General features: G+C 38.2%; 1 protein-coding gene and 1 long non-coding RNA gene across 5 annotated transcripts in view; both read right to left on the reverse strand.

Annotated features, from left to right (window-relative positions):
- Positions 1-19,050, reverse strand: part of SLC12A1 (solute carrier family 12 member 1) — an 87,192-nt gene extending 68,142 nt beyond the window's left edge. The window contains exons 1-4 of one of the 4 annotated variants that reach the window (XM_032856562.1): positions 18,598-19,050; positions 7,632-7,766; positions 7,401-7,476; positions 1,305-1,400 (exon numbers count right to left, since the gene is read on the reverse strand). In XM_032856562.1, coding sequence (XP_032712453.1) covers positions 1,305-1,400; positions 7,401-7,476; positions 7,632-7,766; positions 18,598-19,017 — 727 coding nt within the window. In that variant the 5' untranslated portion in view covers positions 19,018-19,050. Of the gene's footprint in view, positions 1-1,304; positions 1,401-1,896; positions 1,993-2,524; positions 2,621-7,400; positions 7,477-7,631; positions 7,767-18,597 lie in introns of all 4 variants that reach the window. The other 3 variants (XM_032856560.1, XM_032856561.1, XM_032856563.1) reach the window with 3 other exon arrangements.
- A 44-nt stretch (positions 19,051-19,094) lies between these two features.
- LOC116867144 lies at positions 19,095-20,525 on the reverse strand. The gene is made up of 2 exons (XR_004382558.1): positions 20,420-20,525; positions 19,095-19,244 (listed from the first exon to the last, which is right to left on the reverse strand). It is a non-coding gene; the product is annotated as an uncharacterized LOC116867144 (long non-coding RNA).
- Between the last annotated feature and the right edge of the window lie 2,083 nt (positions 20,526-22,608).

Below are 22,608 nucleotides of genomic sequence, written 5' to 3' on the forward strand. Positions count from 1 at the left end.
AGACAGACGCTGGACAAATATATCTTAAAACAAAACAAAAACCTATCTTTTTTTTTTTAATTTATTTATTTGACAGACAGAGATCACAAGTAGGCAGAGAGGTGGGGGGTGGGTGCTGGGGAAGTAGGCTCCCTGCTGAGCAGATAGCCGATGCAGGCTCTATCCCAGCACTCTGGGATCATGACCTGAGCCAAAGGCAGAGGCTTTAACCCACTGAGCCACCCAGGCGCCCCCAAAAACCTATCTTTTTTTTTTTTTTTAAAGATTTTATTTATTTATTTGACAGAGGGAGAGAGATCACAAGTAGGCAGAGCAGCAGGCAAAGGGAGAGAGGAGGAAGCAGGCTCCCTGCTGAGCAGAGAGCCTGATGTGGGGCTCAATCCCAGGACCCTGAGATCATGACCTGGGCTGAAGGCAGAGGCTTAACCCACTGAGCCACGCAGGCGCCCCAAAAAACCTATCTTTTAAGGAAAAGGAATTTCCTCCACTGTAGTAACTCCTTTGGTTTAAAGGGTCAAAGCTCTCTTTGGAAATATAACCAATTATCTGGGTGGAGTGAATCACCTCCTTTGTCTAGAGGTCGTTAAATAAATTAGCTATCCAGTTACTTTGGCTTGGTCAAAAGGAGAGAGAGGGGCAGGGGAAGCTGTGAGTGGGGGTGTGTTTGTGGGAGGGAGGGTGCTCTTAAAAGGCCCTGGGCAGGGAAACCTGGATAAGGTCCCCCAGTTGCAGCCCCAGGAGCCAAATAGAATGGGAGGGGGAAGACAGGAATTAGAAGCAATGATAAACCTCGCCCTCTTCATTTTAGGCCTAGGCCTACACCTTATTCCTGGATGATTTAAAGGTAACTCTTTGTTCTGTTTAGTTCTTTCTCTTTTCTTCTGAAGGATCTTTTCAGGCCTGGGGGTCACTGGGCATGTTCTGTTGGGGAGAACTCAGGGCTTACTAAACCGGGAGTGTCGGCTGGGGTGCTGAGTAGGCCTGGGAGAGGGCCAGCCGGGCCCAGCTAAGGCACAAAGAAACCATGTATTTTACTGTAATTCTTTATGCCTTCTTTCTAGACACCTAGTCACTCTCTATAAACATGTTTAATCACAGGAAACGGGTCAAAGAAAACCTTCTGGAGATCTCTTAATTTTAGTTGAGAGAATTTTGCCTTGATGTTTACATTTGGGTTAGTTCATTTTACTTTAAAACTTTGGGGACTAATTATGAATATGAAAATTTTACTTCCAACATTAAACCAACTGTAGACTTTACTCCGTAAGCCAAGCTTATAGTCATAAGTAAATGAATTGACTTACCTCCTCTTACTACTCCGTTTGTGCAAATAGCGGACATAGAAATACCTGTGAGTGTTGTCACCACCACACTCAGGCCGATGATGATGACTCCGAGACCTGCAAAATCCCCCAAGAAAGGAGTTTGGCTCCAGTAGGTCAAGAGGTCACCAGCAACTTGAGGAGGCAGCAGTCTGCGTCTTGTCACAGAAGGGTCTGCCTCCCCATGAAAAAACCTGAAATGTTCTAAAAGATCCCAGTCCATGAAGGTCTCAGAAGCACCTGAAATGTACTAAACTTTAAAGCTGAAGCCACGTCCAAGAATCATTTCCCCAGAAACACCGGCAAGAGGCTTGCCGACTGGTCTGAAAAAGAAAATATTCATCGGAGGAATGTGAGCACCTGGAAACTATGAGTTGCAGGTGGGCCCTCGAGGTCCATTAGAGGCGAACCCTCTGGTGCGGACCAGGACTGAGCTCACGGTACCTTAGGTTTCCTTCTGCATCCGGCGTCAAGAACAGTGGGCTCCTTGCTTGCTCCAGTCAAAAAGAAATATATAAAAACTTTTCCTACCCGTGGCAAGCGATGAGGACATTAGGTATCTTAGAAATGTTACCTCCACGAACAAACCCGTTAGTCGCTATTGCAGAAGTTGACAACCCGGTAATAGAAGTTACCATGGTGGAAAGAAGAATTATGAGAACTCCAAGACCTGTTAGCAATGAAAGAGAAAAGACAGTACATTTTACTTTCCTTACTTGGGTTCCCTATTGCTGCAAACTACACTGCCTCTGATGTAAGTTTTCACATCCACGCCTTGGGCCCCAGTGGAGTTGCTTTCTACTCGGGAGAAACAGGCTTGCCTGGCATGAAGATCAAGTCCGAGGCCTGCTCATTATGATGAAGGATGGCTTCCAAAAGTAAACACAATCTAAAAGGTGCCCTGGAAAGGAAAAGTTGACTTATGCTGGTGTCCTGGGAGAGAAACTACCCCGGCTGCGAAAAGAGAAAACATGACATTTGACTTTCTCTATTGCTTGAGAGGAACCTGCATGAGAGAGTTGGGGGTTTGAGAAAGGTTAAATCCTTCCCCATTTTTCTTGCATCTGTCTTGCCTGGAGGAGGAAAAAAAGGAACCAACTTAGATTACCTTTGAAAACACTCCAGAAAGGTCAGTGGTGAACTATCTGAGCCTGTGTTGCCTTTACCTTACAAATGATCATGCAGGTCACAAGTCTAATTACCTCCTCTGACATATCCATTTGTGGCAATAGCAGAGGTGGATAAACCAGTGATACCAGTCACTGTCACAGCTAAGCCGATGATAATCACACCAAGACCTCAGTTGAGAGAGGAAAAATAAAGGCAATTAAACAGTGGAACAATCCGTTAGATCGTTTACATAAAAGCCAGCAAGTCTAGAGTAATCACCAAAGGACCACATTGAAATTAACAAGTTGGCTGGAAATCACCAGAGTAAATGCTCAGCTTTGAAGTTTTCTGCCTGTAGCAGCACAGATCCTAGAAACTGAAGAGCTAAGATGTGCAGTAAAAATTGCCCACAATTGAACAACGATGGCTGGTCAAAATTTGACAGAACCCCATTTTTTATGCTGTTCTAGATACCTACAAACATAACAATTGGTCCATCCAATTCCAAGCTGCTCATATAACTGAAGAGTAAATGTTCATCCTTCCAGGCGACTCTCTTTTCATGTCCATTTGGTTGTGTGGGAGTGGAAAATTACCTACACTATAACAAGTTGTTCATCTGGCAGATAAGTAAAGTGGAAAGAATCAAATGGAACTATATTCATTTATTGGCTACGCCACCTCTGGCAAGTTACTTATTTTCTGAGCCAAACATGGCAATAGAATTAGAAAGGAGACATGTGTAAAGTGGCCAACACACTGAGTGGCCCTGCTTTTTTGGCCCGTGTCCACAATAGTTACAATAGCTATTGTTTATTGAAAGTCTACTATACATCCAGCCAGGTGTCAGGTAGCAAGAGAAATGCAAGGAACAAATAAAATGAAATGAAAAAAGCTGCCCTCAAGCAACTTACAGCACAGAAGAAGGCCAATGATTCTAGGAGAGAGAAAGTGATAAACCGGGATTCAGAGAAAGGCACGGCTACTTTCAGTTTCAGGAAGGACACAGTCAGGATGATACTGAAGGGTAGCAGAATCTGCCACCCTGAAATGTACCCCTTTAGGAGAAAAATTCGTTTGAGCTAAAGGCAAAAGGAAAAAACCAGATACTTCCCCCTATTTGCCTAAAAGCAAGATGTAAGTTTGTAAAGTGGCTCCACTTTCCTCTACAGCAGGAAGGACTGAAGTTAACCATCAGAGCCAATTCTAGACCCTTATCAGCTGGAGGAGCACGAGAGGAACCTGCATAACGAACTCTCCTGATTTTCCAGTAGTCCCCACATGCGTCTGCCTTCCCACAATCTGCCACCCTAGAAACTCAGTCCTTTCCCTTTGTCTTGTGACTTCTCTAAGAAAATCTTGTTCTCTTGTTAAAATGCTATGTAAGCCCGCTCCTTTGAATTACTCATTGCTGAGTCTTGTGTGTGTACACACAATGTGGAACTTAATAAACTTGTGAATGTTTTTCTCTTGTTAGGCTGTCTTTTGCCAGTGTTGCAGAACGAAGTTTGGGGACACAGGCACTGAAATCCCCCTGGATCTAGCCAGAATGCCATCCCCTGGGTCCGTTTGGCATGCTCCGTAATTGTTGGTGGCAGACTCTCTTGTTCCCTTTTAGATGAGAGGCCGTGATCTCTCTGGCCATGAGAAGGGGAAGTGGAGGAGAGGAAAGACAGAAATGGAAACAGGGCACTGGAGCCTGCCTCTTTTGAAGCTCCCAGCTATATCTTGGCTCCAAAAGAAGTCTCGAGGCTATTTCACAGTTTGAAGTGCAGTAGGAAGAGGCAAACTATAAGCCTGAGATGTAAACTTGGACCATATTGCTTCGGACCCTACAGACAAAGTTTGGCGTTGTAAGAAAGAGTTGCACTAAATTCTTCGAATCTGTTGCAAGGGATCATCTCTACATCACCATGTGGGCTCAGTTCTTTGTACCCCTACAGATAATTTCCTCTTATCTTTTGCACAGTATTTTGCTTCTGATTTTGTTTTATGACTTTTGATGTCAAATGTTTAGCTGACCCCAGCAACTTTGCAGAACTATATAGTTTGCATTTCAGGACATTAAACCTACTCTGATTACTTCCTTACCTTATTTTCCCTTTGCTTCTATTTTACTAACAATTCTTATTTATTCTCTTACATTGTATATATTTCTGTAAAACATTTGAAATCCCAGAACAAACCTTTATACATTTAAACGGCAAGAGATTTACTTTTCTCTCACAATCAAACATAAAATCCCAGGGTAAGAGGCAACTTCTGGAACATTCAGTTTATAATTTTCTCCAAGAGAGTTGAACCATCTGCTTCAGGAAAGACCTGAAGTGTTTATTAAAAATGCCCAGACCCACAGGGTGCCTGGGTGGCTCAATCCATTAAGCATCTGCCTTCAGGTCAGGTGGTATCGAGCCCCACATTGGGCTCACCCTGGAATCTACTTTTCCCTCTGCCTCTGCCTGCTGCTCCCCCTGCTTGTGCTCTCTCTCTTTCAAATAAATATATAAAATCTAAAAAAAAAAAAAAAAAAAGGTGCCTAGACCCACTGAGTTTGAATCTTTCAAAGTGAATCCCAGGATTCTGTGGTTTTGTAACCCAGCTTTCCAGGTCATTCTTAGGCACCCCACAGTCTGGAGACTACTGCACTACCCCAGCCTATCTCAATTTGTGTTGCTTAGACAGCAAGTTTCTTTGGCTTTATCTTCAAAGAATTGATTGGCAAATAATTAATCCAGCTCCTTCATTTTGAGATGAGAAAATGAAACTCATGGAGTATAAATGACTTGCTTCAGGTCATACCTGTTTCATACCTTTCTTCCATGCCTGATGTTTATTAGAAACTATCTTGCCCCAGCCAAAGTCTCTGAGACAGAGAAGAACAATTCAATGGCATTAATGGCTTATTCTACTATTGGCTTTTGGGGAAGAGAGAGCCCAAACTCATGGCCTTGGAGCAGCTACCCAAGGGCTGTAGCTACTGTGACTCGTGGCTCCAGCTTCCTTCTGGCTTTGTTCCCAGGATCTCCTCTAGAAAGTGTATTCAGTCTTTTTCCCCAGACTATCCCCACAACATGGAGAAACTACTTGGATTTGCTTCTTTTCTTACCCAATAAAAGGACTCCACATGGGACCCAGAAGATGACTTAATCAACTCATTTAGCTTTAAGTTCACAGCAAAGGCCAGTAAAGCTGAGTAAGGGTGGTAATAAATTTCTACAACTCACTAAAGTCTACTTTCTGAGAACTTAAACAATGACAAACAAACCTTCATTCAAAGGAAACCCGCTAGACACCCACTTAAAGTAGGATATGACTACTTAAAGAAAAAGTCCTTATTAAAACAATGCTGATATCTGAAAGTAGAATACAGTTTAGCAGAAGATGGGGTTCTCCATATTTTACAATTTTATAATAAGCATGAAACTGAGAAGACTAATGTAAAATCTGATTAAAGTTCAGATTATGGCCCAAACTCGTGGATGTTAAATAAGTTGCATTAGAAAGAATTACTTTTGCCCTTGGCTACGCTCACACCTCCAAACAAAGTAATGTTGCTTGATGATCTCAATAAGTTACTAAACTGCCCTTAAAAAACTAATTTTGCATGAAGCCCTGGAGCGAACACTTGGCAATGCTAAGATGCAGATTTTCCATGGAACAGCATACACTTACTTTGGGCCCTGTGGCTGTAAGCATTCATTTGATATGCATCATAAAGCTGGCAAGCAGCCCTTTGTCAGGAACCCAGCAGTTGCCAAACATGAAACGTGGAAACGCTATGGGAACTGGTTCCAGTGTTTCAATTTACAGCTCACCCCTTTCTTGTTGCGAGTTAGTCTGCCGGTGATGCTCAATATGTTTTGAGGCGCAAAGGCAATAAATAAGGACCAAGTACCTTTGAATGTGAATTGAGGTTCATTCTGGAGCAGTTATCTAAAAGCGCATTTGAACCTCTACGGTCTTGATACTCATGATTTATAGGTGTTCTCCAAAAGGGATCTATAATGTATTTCCCAAAATATAGAGGAGAACATCATTAATTTTTATCACATTGAATCAGGAACTTTGATAAAACTCAAACAAATTTTTCATATAAATTTTACCAGTATATTCTAGATTAAAAAAAATGTTTGCCACAGGAAATGATATTTTAAATAAAAGACCATCTTTAAAAACATCAAATAATGGTGTGGAAAGTTGTCAGCATTTGGTGTCAGAAGTGAAGTGTTCTCTGAGTATAGAATAAAACAAACATAGGTGTTTTTCCTTTTAGTAACACAGTGTTTGGCAATAATAGGCACTCAATTGATGTCAAAGGGATGGTGAATTATACATTAAAAATATTTAAAAAATCAAATAATCACTCGAAATAATTTCAACATCATGCATTCTCCATTAGAAAAATTAGTAATAGTTATATATGTTATCTTAATCATTTTATCTATTATTTTTAAGCCTCTATCTGGCAATATTTTATTAACCTTTGTTTTCTTACCACAGGTTACTGAAAGTAACACAGTTATTTTCTTTGGAAAATGTTCAACTAATTCAGCATTAACCTGGTCACATTGTTACCACTTTTCCCACAAGCTGTTTTCGTTGAGTGAAATGTTGCCAGTAATCATAAGGGAGATACACAAATGTCAGTATGTCCCCAAATATGAATAGTACTATTTCAAATGTATGTGTCTCTCTGTATCTGTACACCTAAAACTCGAGGGAAAGGTAGAAATATTTGCCTGAGCATTTATCTGGCTAGCGAGCTGGAAAATTCCAGTCTCCCAGAAGTTAACGCTTCACCTTTCCTCTCTGACAAACATCGTCAAAGAGGCAAAGGGAAAGAGCTGGAGCGCAGATTATTTCTGTGACCTTCATCTCACATTCAGAGTTAATGGTCAAAACAAGTTGCGAATGGAGTTTATCACTGACACTGAAAACTATACGCGGGGCATGGGGAAACATGCTTACCAATTCCAGCTTCTCCAACGATCCAGGAGAGGCGAATGAAGAGCATCACACCCCAGATGTTCAGCATGCATCTTACCTGTGGATTGATGGAGCATCAAAAGGGATGTGAGACATGAGAGTGGGGCAAAACCCAGCCCTCTCCATAATTCTGGTGTCCAGGCTTTGCTAACCCTGAATCCCCAAGGACACTGAACAAACAGATTTTATTTGGAAACATAGGAGCTTTCTCACCAGCACACCTTTCACCCATCCGAACTTCACAGCACCGGCTTTATCCTCCCCTTCCTTGTTTTCGGCTTCTTCATCTCCAGGCATCCCATCCCCGTTAGCAACCCTGTCGGCGGAACCTGGCGCCACTGCGACATTCTGTGTTTTTACAGGTAGCAAAAGCATAATATTTGGTTACAGGGACCCATAAAACTTTCAAAGGCAAATCAGGACAACTGACACAACATTTTAGACATGCACAAAAAAAGAAACATATTCTAGCATTTGAATAAAATAATAATAATATATATATATATATTTTTTTTTTGCCCTGGGAGCTGATGGGTTTGTTTTGTGAGTGATTTCAAGCACAGCAAGACTGCATGGGTGGTAAAGGAGCTTGGGCAGTTCTACTGGTGAAAATATTACCTTAAAAAACCAGTTAGATTTGGGTACATTTAGAATACAAAAAGAACAAAGGAGAAAAAAAGAAACTCAAGGCAGGGTGCAAAGCCTATCGAAGTGAATGAGGGTCTTTGAGGCATGGTAGGAAGTTAATGTCATTGATGCAGACACTCTGGACTTCTTTCCATTAACCTCCCTGGGCTTCACTTTATTCACTTAAAATAATGATAATAAAACTTCTCTAATCATCATCTTTAAGAAGATTGAATGAAAGAACACACAAAGCGTTTTTTTAAAAACAAGAAGAAAAGGGTTACAGATCTAAAGAGATTTAAAGATGCTGTCTGGTGACAAGAATGCTATTCCTGTAGAGGAAGTTTCTTTTAGATTCGATATGTCTTTGCCTGAAAATTGCTGGATGTGCTAGTAGTCTTGTACAAAGGGTAAGAAGTCTCATGACTGACTGACTACTAAAAAGGTAGGTTGAGTAGAAATAAGGAGGAAGTTGTATAAAAAATGTCAAAAGCTTATTTAGTGTTTTTTTGTGACCTGATTTGGAAGACATTCCTTGTCAGTAGGATGATCTGAATTTAATGGGAGAAGAAAATAGCCCTGTTTCTCTCAAGTAAAGAACAAATCTAATTTCTCTTTTAGATATGACTTTGAATACTTTCAGATGCAGCCACTTAATTTAGCCTATCTGGCACCTACCTGACTCTGGCACCTGAGTTACCCACTGAGTTCTTCAAAACAATCTTATCCAGTAAGGGGTGGAAACCACTGGGGATGTCTTTTAAGATTCAGCACTTAATTACCATTATTAAAGAGCAAGTTTATTCTATTTAAGTGCTCTAAATTAGTTTAAAGCTGGGACGACGTGATCCCACATTACTAGTTAAGGAGTCTCAGACAAGGACGATTGTTTCCCCTCTAAAATGGGACTAGTGTGAAATAAATATTCAGTATTTATTATAAGGACTTCATTTGAAAGTGATCAAAATTCTTGTCCTTACTATGCTCAAAGTTTATTGCTTCTTTGGGCTTTGATGTATCATTAACATACCCACTGTAAGCTGACTTTAATTTGGTCTATTTGCTCCAAGTGACTGACTTCTTGTCTCCATGTTCTTCTACTGCTCTATGTAAATAAGGATTTCCTCCAACTTTGTTTTCCCACAAGATTTTTTTCATACTAGTACGACACTTGGGTAACCAGAGCAATTCAGTTTGGTAAGTCATGGTATATATATATATATATATATATATATATATATATATATATATTTAGAGATTTTATTTATTTATTTGTGAGAGAGAGAGAGAGAGAGAGGAAGGAAGAGAGCGCACAAGCTGGAGGAACAACAGGCAGAGGGAGAAGCAGGCTTCCCGCTGAGCAGGGAGCCTGATGTGGGACTCGATCCCAGGACCTTGGGATCATGACCTGAGCCGAAGGCAGATGCTTAACCATCTGAGCCACCCAGGCGCCCCAGTAAGTCACGGTATATTAACTGGAGGATGTGGGCTACTCCCCCTCAACGCTTGCCAAGAGCCAACCATAAAGCAGGTCCTCAAAAAAGAGTATTGAATCCATGAAGTGGATTGGAAGACCACCTGATCTCTACCATTTAAGAACAGATGACCTCGTTTCTTACTCATTTTTGCCTCCTATTTCTTTTCTCTTCTCTCCCTATTGGGTACTTTGTTTCTCATGGTTTCCTCTGTGTAACCCACATTTGCAAAAGGGAAGGGAAGAGAATGAATCTCAAGGCCGATCATCTTACTGGTTTTCCTGAAGAACTGGGAGTGAAATCCAGTGAAATGAATAGTTAAAATTTAGTCTTGAATTCCCTGAGGAATATCTTAATTTTAAGCATCCCCAGTCCCTATTTGCACAGAAAATTGAAAACTGACATCATATGGTCACATCAGAGTAAGATACGCATAAAAAAAGTGCACAGAGATCGAGGCTGAACGAGCAAGGAAGAAACTGATTATCTATACCAGCTAGAGATGCAAGTCACGTGTGTAATTCAAAAATTTCCAGTAGCTCCTTCTAAAAAAGTAAAGGGAAATTAAAAAAATAACTTGGGTTCAGATTTGGACCCTCAAGGTTTAAAAATATACTTAACTTTTGAACAAAATATTCTTAATGTTTGCAATTAATTCATTAGCTATAGGGGCATCCCACCTTGGAGGAGGAACCTGAAAAAGGACTGTCTTAATAATATATTTAATAATATATTTTACTTAATAGACTTCTATAAAACATTATCATTTCAACATGAAAGCAATAAAAAAATTAATGAGACATTTTACATTGTTTTTCACACTACGCCTTTGAAGTCTGGTCTGTAGTTTACACTGATAGCACATCTCAATTTGTACTAGCCATAGTTCAAGGGCTCAAGGGCAGCAGGTGGCTGGGGCTATCCTATTGGAGCGTACCTGTCTGTACACTGCAGTCTATTACAGATGGATGAAGAATTTGAGGTTTTTCTCCAGGCAATTAAAAATTCTATTTTTTCTCTGAATGGATTCTATACTCACAAGGCAGCTGAGTGATTCATATGTAACTTTCATTTTCCATAACTAGAAAATCAATGAGAGCACAGAATTGAGGAATGTGTTAAGATGCCCATGAAGGTTGAAGAGATTATTTGGTTAAGAAATTCATTTATTTGACTTGGTTTGAGAAAAACTTTTAAGATTGTCAATATTCTAGTTAATCAAGATCTCATGGCCAGACTATCAACAGCTACTCATTCAGGGAGAAGGCAATTTCCTTTTCCTCGGTTAATTGTGATGCCATGAGACAGAGCCCCTAGCCACTTGCTTTTTAAAGGCAATCTTGGGAATAAAACCTATGTTTTCTGAGTAAACCTAAACATGAGGGTTTGGTCCAGGAAATTGCTTTGTTCCTGGCTGAACTCCGGAGTTAACTGTGACCCTTACATCTGGATTAATGGGAACACCAATGATTGTTTAAAAAAAAAAACAAACTTACAAAATAGGCTAAAGGATGAATAAGATATTTAAAATTTCTCCTTAAATAGACATTTCTATCTGGCAGATGCCCTTCTGAGCACAGTTTAATAGTTCTTCAATTTGTCACTAGGACATCACAATATGGAGCAAAAGGACTATTCTATGAGGGCACATCAGGGAACTCATCATATATGGAAGTTAGTAAGGCCATAATTTTTAAAAACTTCAAAAATAGAGCCAATGTAGGATATTCCACTCTTTCTTAGGTGAATATTTTCAATCTCCTAGAGTTTCAAAGTTTTTAATATATTTATTCCATAGAGGGGGAAAACCTTTAAATGTATATTTCTTCTCTTGACTATAAAGGACTGTAGTGAATTTTTAAGTACAGAATCCATTTCCATTGCTTACTCTCTTACAGGAGCTGAAAAATCACTGCACCATATAATCTAGGAGACTGGGAATCTGGTTTCAGCTATGCAATTAATTCAGGGTGTGTCCTCCAGCAAGTTACTTAACCTTTCCTGGATACTGCCAAGGAGAATAAATCCAATGGGTTTTCTGAAAATCTTGCTTTGAAGTAATTTACTCTAAGGCAAAATCATTTTTCTGTGTTTGTCATCTTCTCTTCTAACATGGCAAAGCAAAACTTGGTTTCACTCTTTAATAAATGTCTCCTTTGTAAACCCATACAGCAATTATAAAGTCAACTTATCATCAAAGTACTGAAAAGACTGGGTCGAGGGTTTGTGGGCACTTGATGGCTGTGAGCTATAACCAGTGGCTGGCAAGCTTCTGGCTGGTGCATGTTCTTGAGACGAAAGTCTCAAAGACTAAAAGTTTTATGATTGCTGCCTGAAACCAGTTTTTCCCTCATACTTTGGATTAATTTGTTTGTTCACACTCCATTACCATAAATGATGACCCACCACCTTTCGTAAATGCATTTTAAATTGCATAGCTTTAGGGAGTGATTATTTATTTATCGAAAGTTTTACCTGGGCATTAAGTATTAGAGAAGGTAAAAGGAGATGCATTAGGAAGAAAGAAAGAAGGAAAGAGAGAAAAGAGAAAGAAAGAGAAAAATAAATAAATAAATAAATATGGGCCATTTCTCCCCTCCAATACTGATAAACTAGTGAAGTTTCAATCACATAAAATCTTTTACTTAATATAAAATGTGTGAGTTTTCAGACCTCAGATAAATGACAAATACCTTTCTAGCTATCATTGAAAAAGAAAGAAATAAGTATATTTATTCTTTAAATTCTAACTAGATAATATTTGCTACTATGCATGTTTTTAGGTTTCACCTTTTAATCTCAGGACGGTAGAAATCTTATCCCATCATTGAGAAATAGCTCCATAGATGTTTAGGACTACATGATTCCCTCCCAATTGTTTTAAATTTTCTTTTATTATTGAAATATTTAAATATTTCATGCAGTAGTGGAGAGAATAAATAGATCTCATGTGCCTATCACTCAACTTCAACAATTACCAACATATGGCCAATATTATTCTATTTAAACTTCTTACAACCCTGGGATTTTTTTAAAACCAATCCCAATAAGGATCAGATAATTCCTAAGGTTCATTTCAGAATGAAAAGCACAAGTCTAATCACACGTCTGTATCTTATTGATCAATGTTATTATGGTTGTACATTACTAGCCCTTTATGATAAAGGGGAGTATTTTAAATTTTGAAAATGAGGAGTTTTTTTTCTTGTTTTAACAGTTACTATACACCATGCCTCTCAATTACTACCAATGGTCACAATTTGTAATCACAATATTTTTACTGTACCTGAAAACACATAGCTCACACATGAATTGACATATTTTTAATAACTTAGGCCAAAAGGTGGCTATTGTGTGTAATAAAGAGCATAAGAAAATAAAACCAAAAGATTCTTAATATTTTCCACATATACTTCAAAGGAACTTCTGCTTTACTCACCATCTATCACTGAATGCTAGAGACTACAGCTAAAACTTCTAGCAAATATTAGAATGAGTCTTTAGTTGCAGATTTTCACTCCAACAAATATTTTAGGCCACTGGTCCTTACTGACCTTCAAAGCATATATTGCCTCAATTTTCATGTCTATTTTATTTGGCTTGGTGATATTTCTAATTTTGGATACCCCCAGTCTGAACGCTAAAGTTCCAAATTTGAACTTCGAAACACTTTAGAAAATATTATTTTCCAGAGAATGCATTTGTACACTTTTGTCCTTTTGTAGACTATAAACATTTATACATTGGTTTATGTGGTTTAATGTTTGCATATTTGACTACATTTTCTTTATTTCTACCCATAGCAATGCCGTTTGACATATAAAATAAATTCTGGAGAGTAGATATCAAACCTCTTTAACTGACTTTATACAGTAGCTCTTATAAACAAAAGCTTAATAAATGCTTTTGATGATGACAATGGAAAGGATTGAGACCTACAATTAATACTGTAGGAGAAGCAACATGATCTTTTGGCACAGTCCCCAAGTAAGGAATCGGAATCTCCTGTTCTGCCCATCAGGACTGAGAAACAATTTCTTCTTTGAGCTTGAATTCCACTATTTCCTATTTCCACTATTTCCTATTATTATTATTCCTATTATTATTATTCCTATCATTATCCACTATTTCCTATTATTATTATTCCTATTATTATTATTCCTATCACTATTCCACTATTTCCTATTTCCTAATTCCACTATTTCCTATTTCCAAAGTGCTATGGGAGAGCAGGCTGAGGATGAAAAGTACTGAAAAAGAACATGGACTCTAGAGTCAGGCAGACATGGGTTCAACTTATTAGACACATGACCTTGGCTTCTTGACCTTGGAAGTATACTGACTTGAGTTTTTGTTTTCTCTTCTAAAGGATCCATAGGATTTTATGAAACCTTTGCTATCTATAAAATAGCAATAATAACATTAGCTACCCTGAAGTGTTGTTCTAAGGATTGAACGAGAATTTGCCAAGTGTGAGCATCTCATATGATACATAAAAAAATGCTCAATAAAAAGTTTGTTTTTACACCAGAGTGTGTGTATGGTTTTTATTCACAAATTGCTTTTTCTAATGCTTTTTATTCACAAATTACTTTTTATCGACGATAGCCTAATGGCCCCAATGTGAAGTCACTCCATTGTTTTTGTTTTGGAAGAGTTTGTAAATGGTTGGTTTCCTTAAAAATAATACTTCTATCTTAATTTTTATAGTATTTTATACTTTTCATAGACAGTTTATTTCAATAACATGAGAATGCTGACTTTGATTGAAAGGCTGTATATTTTCCTGATTTCTATATAATTATATTTTTCTGAAATGCTGACAACAATGGTGGTTAGTAAGGCTGAAAATGAGTTTCATTTTGGTTAGCTCTGTAGTTAGGAACTGTGTATGAAAAGGTAGCCACAGGATTATACTGGACACTAAAAGTGGAATTATTTTTACAAAGTAAAAATACGAGATTAAACTTGTCAGATGTCCAACAATCATTATACATGTTTTGATATGAAAAGAACTCCAATGTATATTACTTAATGAAAATAGTAGCATGCAGGACAATGTGTAAGGTATGTTTCAATATGTGCTTGAAAAAAAAATTACAGACAGAAAATTAGATAGATAGGAATAGAGACACATAGATATATTTGTATGTTTGTATAAGCATAGAAGATTTCTGGGAGAATTCATAAGAAATTGCCAGTAATGATTGTCCTACAGAGAATAACTGAAGATCTATCTTAGATAAGAGACATTTCATTATATATATATTTTAGTACTTGTTAAATATGTTATCAGTGCACATTTTACTTTTTAAGTAAAAATCAGCTAATATGAAAATTATCATCATTATGATCAACAACCATTTATTGAGTTTCTAACAATTGTAGGCACTGTACTACACTTTGCATGCATATAAACTCAAGTATTTACAAAATCCTACAATATCAGTTGAAATTATGTAGCTTGTATAGTATTGCAGAGAAAGTAAAGGATGGAGTCATTATTTTCCTGCTTTTGACTAGTTTTTGGAAATCCATAATTCATAGCCACCTATATAGGCATTTAGCTCTTTACTACACAGAAAATGAAAAGATTTCTTCAACTCTGATCGCAAATCATTGGGATTACAAATTTTGTCAATATGTATCACTCCTAGAGTTTCCGTTAAGGTAGAGACTTAAAATAATGTCTTTCAAACCTATTTTTCATTTCAACTATAAGGAAAACCTTTCACATTTTTTTTTTCTGACTTGGAAGTTGTAACTGGGATTTGCACAAAATCCAAATAGTTTCTGTCTAAATATGTTCTGTCATGTAGTATGAATGTATGATTCCCATATGGCTTTTTAAAGCATTAGAATCATGGGTACAAAACAAATGCCACTCAGGTGCCTGGGTGGCTCAGTTGGTTAAATGGCCTTCGGCTTAGGTCATGATCCAGGAGTCCTGGGATCGAGTACAGCATTGGGCTCCCAGCTCCACGGGGAGTCTGCTTCTCCCTCTGACCTTCTCCCCTCTCATGCTCTCTCTCACTCTCTCTTTCAAATAAATAAATAAAATCTTAAAAAAAAAATGTCACTTGTACTATGTCAATTGGTTTCCATTTTTAAATTGTTTAGGTAAACATTATCATTTATAATTTTTTGCATACAAAATCTGTGATGTGTCTGAGTATTATTATACAGCATTTGCTCTATTGATCATTCTAGTTGTAGTTTGAGGGACCACCATAAAAACGTTTGAGGGAGCAGCAAACATAGCTACATTCCACTACAGGTCCTCATCTATTATGCTGTAAAGCAGGGGAAAATAGAATCAAATTCACTAACAAAGAAGAAAGAGATGAATTGAAGAAGGCCTGGATGGTTCATGTTTGATATCGAAGGACAGCACAGAAGTAGAACATGTGGAGAGGCGAATGGGGCCCTACAATTTTAGAAACATTAGAATGTGTATTCCACTGTTGTACTTGAATTCTGCTCCTAGTTTAGCTATGTGGATATTTCCGTATGATTTAATCAAGATGAGTAAGATCTTGGTAAGTAAGGGTTGAATTCATAAAAAGAGTGACTTATTACTATACTCGTTCATTGAGAATGATTATTCAGGGCATTGGGCCTAAACCTGATTTTTTTTTTTTTAAGATTTTTATTTGTTTATTTGACAGAGAGATCACAAGTAGGCAGAGAGGCAGGCAGAGAGGGGGAAGCAGGCTCCCCGCTGAGCAGAGAGCTCGATGCGGGACTCGATCCTAGGACCCTGAGATCATGACCTGAGCCAAAGGCAGAGGCTTAACCCACTGAGCCACCCAGGTGCCAATAAACCTGATTTTTTAAAAAAAGTTTTAATTATTTTAGAGAGAGAGAGAGAGCACAAGCAGGAAGGGCAGAGAGAGAGGGAGAGAGAATCTCAAGCAGATTCTGCGCCGAGAGCAAAAGCCACGACAGGGCTCAGTCTCATGATCCTGAGATTAGGACCTGAGCCTAAACAGAGTCACACATTTAATGGACTGAGCTACCCAAGCACCCTGGGCTGAAACCTAATTTTTAAACTATTTAATTTGCTACTCCTTGTCGCTGAGAAAAAAGTGTTTGAGGTCAAGTTTCAGTCCTTTGTCTCATTTCATCTTCTCAGAAAGAATATGATATCCCAAACAGCTGTGCAATCTGTCAAATACAGCTACTTCATTTCTACCCCGGTCATTCAGATGGCCTTTGAACAACCAACCCGGCTATTGTTCTCTGAGAGGTTTTCTCCCCTAACACAAAGATTGCCTTAAACTGTGGCTTTGGGAATTGTAAACAAGCTACATATCGCGCTCAGTATCTGTTCAAAGAAAATGCGAGTTTGCTCCATTCCCTTTTTAATGGAATTAGAGTTTTATTTTGTTCTGTTGTAAATTAGGAGAGGAATGTGAGTGAGAATATTTAAGTTTTGATGGCAGTTTTGTGAAAGATGCAGGTTTTAAAAATTATCATGTGTAATGAGGTTGATTATGGTAGGAGAGAATTTCAGGTCTTTTAAAAGGCTCATTTTCCTTCTTCAGAATAAATTGAAACCTCTTTATAAGGCCCTAAATTTCTTTTTCTGCCCTTCCCGTATCTCGAAAACTTCTCTCCTCTTGCAACCTGCTTCTCCTTCTTTGCCTTCTCCCTTTCTCTCTTCTTCTTTCCTCTCTCCTACACGACACAAAGTGACACCTCAGTCTGATTTCGGGAGCTTCAAATCAACCTCCTTCTCAAAATTCTTAATGGGGCTGCCATTTTTTTCTCACATTGTCACCTTGCTAACATCTTTTGATGAAAATGTCAAATATCTCAGACAAAGTCTAAATCTTATATCTGTAAAGAAACCAGCCTTTCAGCCCAGTGTTTGCCAATATGGTACATGGGACAAGTAAGGCTTGGTGGGGAGAAGGGATAAGGTTACAGAGTTCACAGCATAGTCTCCCCTCAGGAAGTCTTTCAGTCTCTGGTGGTAGGATGCTCTGTCAGGGATGCTGGGAATAAGGGGAATAAGTTTTAGAGATGGGTGTCCTTGTGGAAAAGAGAATGAGCAGAAATTAAAGGGAAATCTTCAACTTTATGAGCATCTTTCTTGAGAGCAATATTCTAAGACTCCCCAGAGTGGGTGATCATTCGATTAGGGAAAAAAATGTTAAATGAATGAATATGAAAGGAATTGTTTCAGTCAATTTTTTCTTTTACCTCAAATGTTGAGCAAAAGTAAACTACATTTGGCTATGTGACAGCTAATTATTCTTTTGAGCAAGTAGTTATATCCATAAGGAATGATACTCATTCCAAACCCTGTTCCGGAAGAGCAGAAAGATAAAGTGCTTCAACCTATTTTAGAGCAAGGTATAGAAGAAGAAATCTACTGAGTTTATAACTGATTGCTACAAGATTAGAAAAAGTGCTGCCTCATGCTTCTAGCCGATTTGGGAACCCTGGCTATATTCCTTAAATAATGAAAAGTTTAGCCGTGTCTGTTGCTTCTGTACTTAAATTTAATTTAGTTACTTTTACGTGCTTAAGAGCATTCAGGAGCCTCAGGCAAAGTTTTGAAGAAGAAGGGATAAAATGCTGAATCTTATAAATTTTTGCTCTCTCTTTAAAGAATAAATATAAAATACCCATGTGCTCCAAAGGCTTGAACCACGGTATGAAGTACAGCAAGGGCTTGTGATTGTTTCTTTTTTTTGCAACAGCTGCGGAGGCCTTAATACTAAGGTGAAACCAGCTTAGTATTTAGCTTGACATGTTTAACCAAGTGTGCATTGAGTAGACGATAACAGTAAACAAGATACGACACATTGCCTAACTTTCAGAACTAATTTTTCCTTTCTCTGTGCTCAGTCCATGAATGTTCGTGAGTCACTTCTGTGTATTTTCTGGTTATCGGGAAGTAAGAGGGCACCTGGGTGACTCAGGGAAGTAGGGACAATCATGTCAAGAAGAAGGGTGGTTCAGAATAGACCTCTCCACCAGACATGGTGACATTCAGTGTGTTCTTAGAAAGCAGGAGATCTCCTGAAGGAGCAAGGAAGGACACTTGCCTGTGCCCTGAAACTTACCTTTGCAAGTTGCTCGTGAATCTCAAGCAGGCTGGGTCGGTTGACCTTGGGCCCACTGATGCTACCGGTGTTGCGATAGTACTCAATCTTGGGAACGGCATCCACCGTGTTGTGGCCAAAGGTTTGTAGGTAGTATGTGTTTGTGTGAGAATCGTAAGCATGAAAACTGGCATCTGTTTTAGCATTTTCTCCATTTTGGAGGAAATTGTCATAGCACTCCTGATTCCCAGGCCTAAAGCTGATTCTGAATCTGTTATGGGTTTCATCCCCAAAAGAGGTTTCCTCATAATGTGGAGGGTCGGCATTGTTATCCACAGCTGCGCTGCTTTCATGGCTCTCGTTTACGACATTAACTTGAAAGCGATTGCTATTCCCTGGCACTGAATCCAGAAATACATTGGAAGAGTTGTTCAGAGACATCTTCCAAAGTGGATTTTTTGTTTTTTTGTTTTTGTTTTTGTTTTTTTTTTGGACTAGGCTGTCTACTTTATGGTTGCTTTTTTTTTTTTTTTAATCTATGTCTTTTCTCCTCAAAATAAACGCTATGTGTTTACATTAGGGAGTTCCTGGCTTTTGTTTTAGAAGGACTCAATAAATAGATTCTTGATGCATTGTCTCCTATACAGTCTTCAGAATGTTCTTCAAAGCTGTCATTGAAAAAGAACAATAAACTTGTTTCAAGAAATATAAATACATTTAAGTAGGGATGGGGCTCTGAGCGAACAGTTTTATGTCACAAGACATACAATTTTAAGTTCGTTTCATTAAAAACTCCCTGTCCAGGAACTCTAGTCACCTGAACAATTAAATCCCATAATAAATAACTGGGGAACTGTTTCAGCAAGCCTAATTTTCAGTGCAGTCACTAAACGGTTATCTGGGTTTGTAGTATTTGTTTAGACTCAGTGCAGTTGGATTTAACATGATTTTAGAAAAGATATAACTCTACCAGCTGAGGACAGTAAGAGCTGATGAGAATAGTCTCAGCTCTCAGTCTGAAACACAGTTCACTGACCGTACCAAATGTTGAAACTGCAATCGATTTTATTATTGCTATGAATACATATGATGTGATGATGATAATTTTATTATATGATGATTGTAAACTTTTTAAAAATGTTTTTAAAACTCCTAAGAAATACATGCTATTAGTTTATAAAAATACATCCTGTGAAGAAGATAGCTTTGTAAATTTCTGGATTTTTTTTTATATGTCTGGATCTTTTACTAGCCTTTTTTTTGCTCGTACATTTATATTTTACAAATGCTATCATGGAATCTTTAAAAAAATATATGACTATTTAGGATAAGGAAATAAATTTCAGTCCTTAATAAAGTTGTATGCTATATTTAGGTAAAAATCACGCCCTATTGATTCCCTTTAATGAAATAGTCTCAAATACATAGAAAAGCTTATACTGAACCATGAGATAACTAGATTACGTAATCACTTTACAATCCATGAGCTCATCTTAGAACATTCTTTAATTAGAATAATATTTCTTTATTGATACCTTAAATTTTGGCTTTTTAGAAAAACAGACAAATACAAACAAAACCTGCCTCTCTCCTAAAGTTCTTAAGCTATTTATTTGAACTAAAAACAAAAAAAAAAGAAAGAAAGAAAATCTTAACTTTAACTTGCAAATAAACTTTTATGGGGGAAATTATAAGTGAAGCTGTCATCTCTTTAGTTTTTATAGAATATACCACTTCTTATTGTAGTCTTCAACGTCTTTTACTTTTACTCCACTCCTCAGAATCTACTTTATGACATAATATTAAGTGTGATTTTTACCCCACCCAACAGTGTTTAACTTACCACCAGAAGGAGAGTTCTTCTCAGGAAATGTTACCTGTTTCAACATCACCCAGACATATATGGGGCACTTAGCTTTCAGCCCAGAATTGTAGGCTTCTTCTCATTGGTTGGAATCTTCCTTGAAAGAGATGATTGAGCAGTGATTGGTGTGGGATCAAACTGTGGGCACTGCCTAGTCATTAGCCCTGAGGAAACTTAAGTAATGCCTCAGCTAGTAACCAGTAGTAAACCATTAATCCGTTTAGATAGGAAGTCATATAAAGTTTCTTTAATTCATAAGGGGAGTTGGATTGCTCAACAGTAATCATCCAATAAAATATAAGCGGTGCTTTGGATGTTCGGTGCTAAGTAAATTGAATCCCATTGTCTTCACATGATTCCTGGTGACTTCCTATTGTTTAGCATGTATAGCAAAATCTAGGCTTCCAGAGATAATTCCTATACTTTGTAACTAGAATATGGTATTTGAGGTCATTTTATCTTGCTTATAGTAGATATTAGCTTAATTCTTCTCTGCATGGGAAGTGAGCAGATTGAATGTAGACTCAGTGATTTACTGAAAAATTTCTGCTTAGTGGGAAGACCATTTCAAGCAAGAATGAAACTGTGTTAAGTTTCCCAGTGGCCTTTTTGTCTCTACCTGACAAAACATTTATTTCAAACCCGGTTTTTTAGTTTTGTTGAGGGAAAGGTTTTGTTCAAATCTGTGAGGTGCTGAGTATTAAGACAGCACGAACAATTCCTCTGTGCAAGTTCTGTCATTGGTCTTCAATCGGGGTGACTGAATGAATCCTCCTTGTCTTTTATAAGAAGCTGTCCAAGTGATTTCCAGCTATCTGAGCAGCATGATTGTAGCTTGACACAGTGGCTAGGAGCAAGACTCTGAAGTCTGTATACTCAACTCACATCCAGTTTTGCCACTTCCTGTGGCAAATTCCTGTGATCTCTGGCAAATTGGTTGATCTCTCTGTGCCTTGACTTTCTCAACTGTAAAATGCAGTTGTGAATAATAATGATACCCACCTTGCTGTAAAGTTATCAAGGGGATAAAATGAGTTAATTTGTGTTGGATTTAGATCAGTCCTCGTTTGTACTTAAGCACTTTCACTGTTTTGGAAATATTTACAATTGACTGATGATTTTACTTAGTCACATCGAAGATTCCAGGGTGAATCATTAGAGATTGAGAGAGGTACTATGCCTATTAAAGTAGGAGAAAAGGTAGGTCAGTGAACCAATGACGGATTGTAGAAAAGGGTCTGCAGATACCTAAGTAAAACCCCTTAGACGCTCTTAGGCAAATGTCATGTGAATCAATCAAGCTAATGTCATGAGGCTGTTTCAGAAATAGAGACAGAATTACAACTATGTACCACTAACTCACTCTGCTCTTAAGTACAAGGCATTTATCTGCTCAACAAAAGGTTCTGAGTCTCCACATAGAAGGCACAGATTCAAATTCATTTCAGATTATTCCGGCTCTTGCTATTATTTAAACAGCTAAGATGGGGCTGGGACTCAAAACAAGCCCTCATCACTGGCCCTGGATGGAAGCTGTGAACTCGCTGGCAGTTACTTCTGCTACCTCTAGTCCCCTTTTACTTCAACCATTCCCTCAATCCCCTCCCCTCCCTCTTTCAGGAGCCCACCTATTTATTCCTTAATCTTTTTCCTCTGCTGAAGACTGGGAATGTGTCCTATAGTGGTCAATTTCCTTTTTCCTTGCTGCTTGTCTGTCTGACTACAGTGTCGTGTGAGTTAGTTTTAGTCTTGGTCTTATATCAATCAGACATTTTCATTCTAAGCCTTTTATCGGTAACTGTGAAATGAAAGTCTTTGTTCTCTATTCAGGGGATTCAGACATTCTGGAGCAGATCGGAGATGGTTTGGGGGATATGGATGAAATTACACCACCCATAAAGCCAACCGTGAAAGGTAAACCCAACTTAAGCTTTTCAGACATGTGGGTAAAGTAACAGGGGGAAACTGTCTGGAGGTATGCTCCTCTATTTTTTCTCTTGTCTTTTCTGATGGGGCTCTCGGGAAGGGGCAGCTAGAGGATCATCTGACTGTAACATTGGACATTCCTAGAAGAACTAGCATCTCATGAAGTTTTCATGATGTACCCATACTGTAACCATTCTTCATATTTTTTATATTGTTTCTAGCTCTGAAAAAAAGACACTGAT

The sequence above is a fragment of the Lontra canadensis genome, unplaced genomic scaffold, assembly GCF_010015895.1.
Source record: "Lontra canadensis isolate GAN:19392208 unplaced genomic scaffold, GSC_riverotter_1.0 scaffold12, whole genome shotgun sequence".
In the NCBI taxonomy this organism is placed as follows: Eukaryota; Metazoa; Chordata; class Mammalia; order Carnivora; family Mustelidae; genus Lontra; species Lontra canadensis.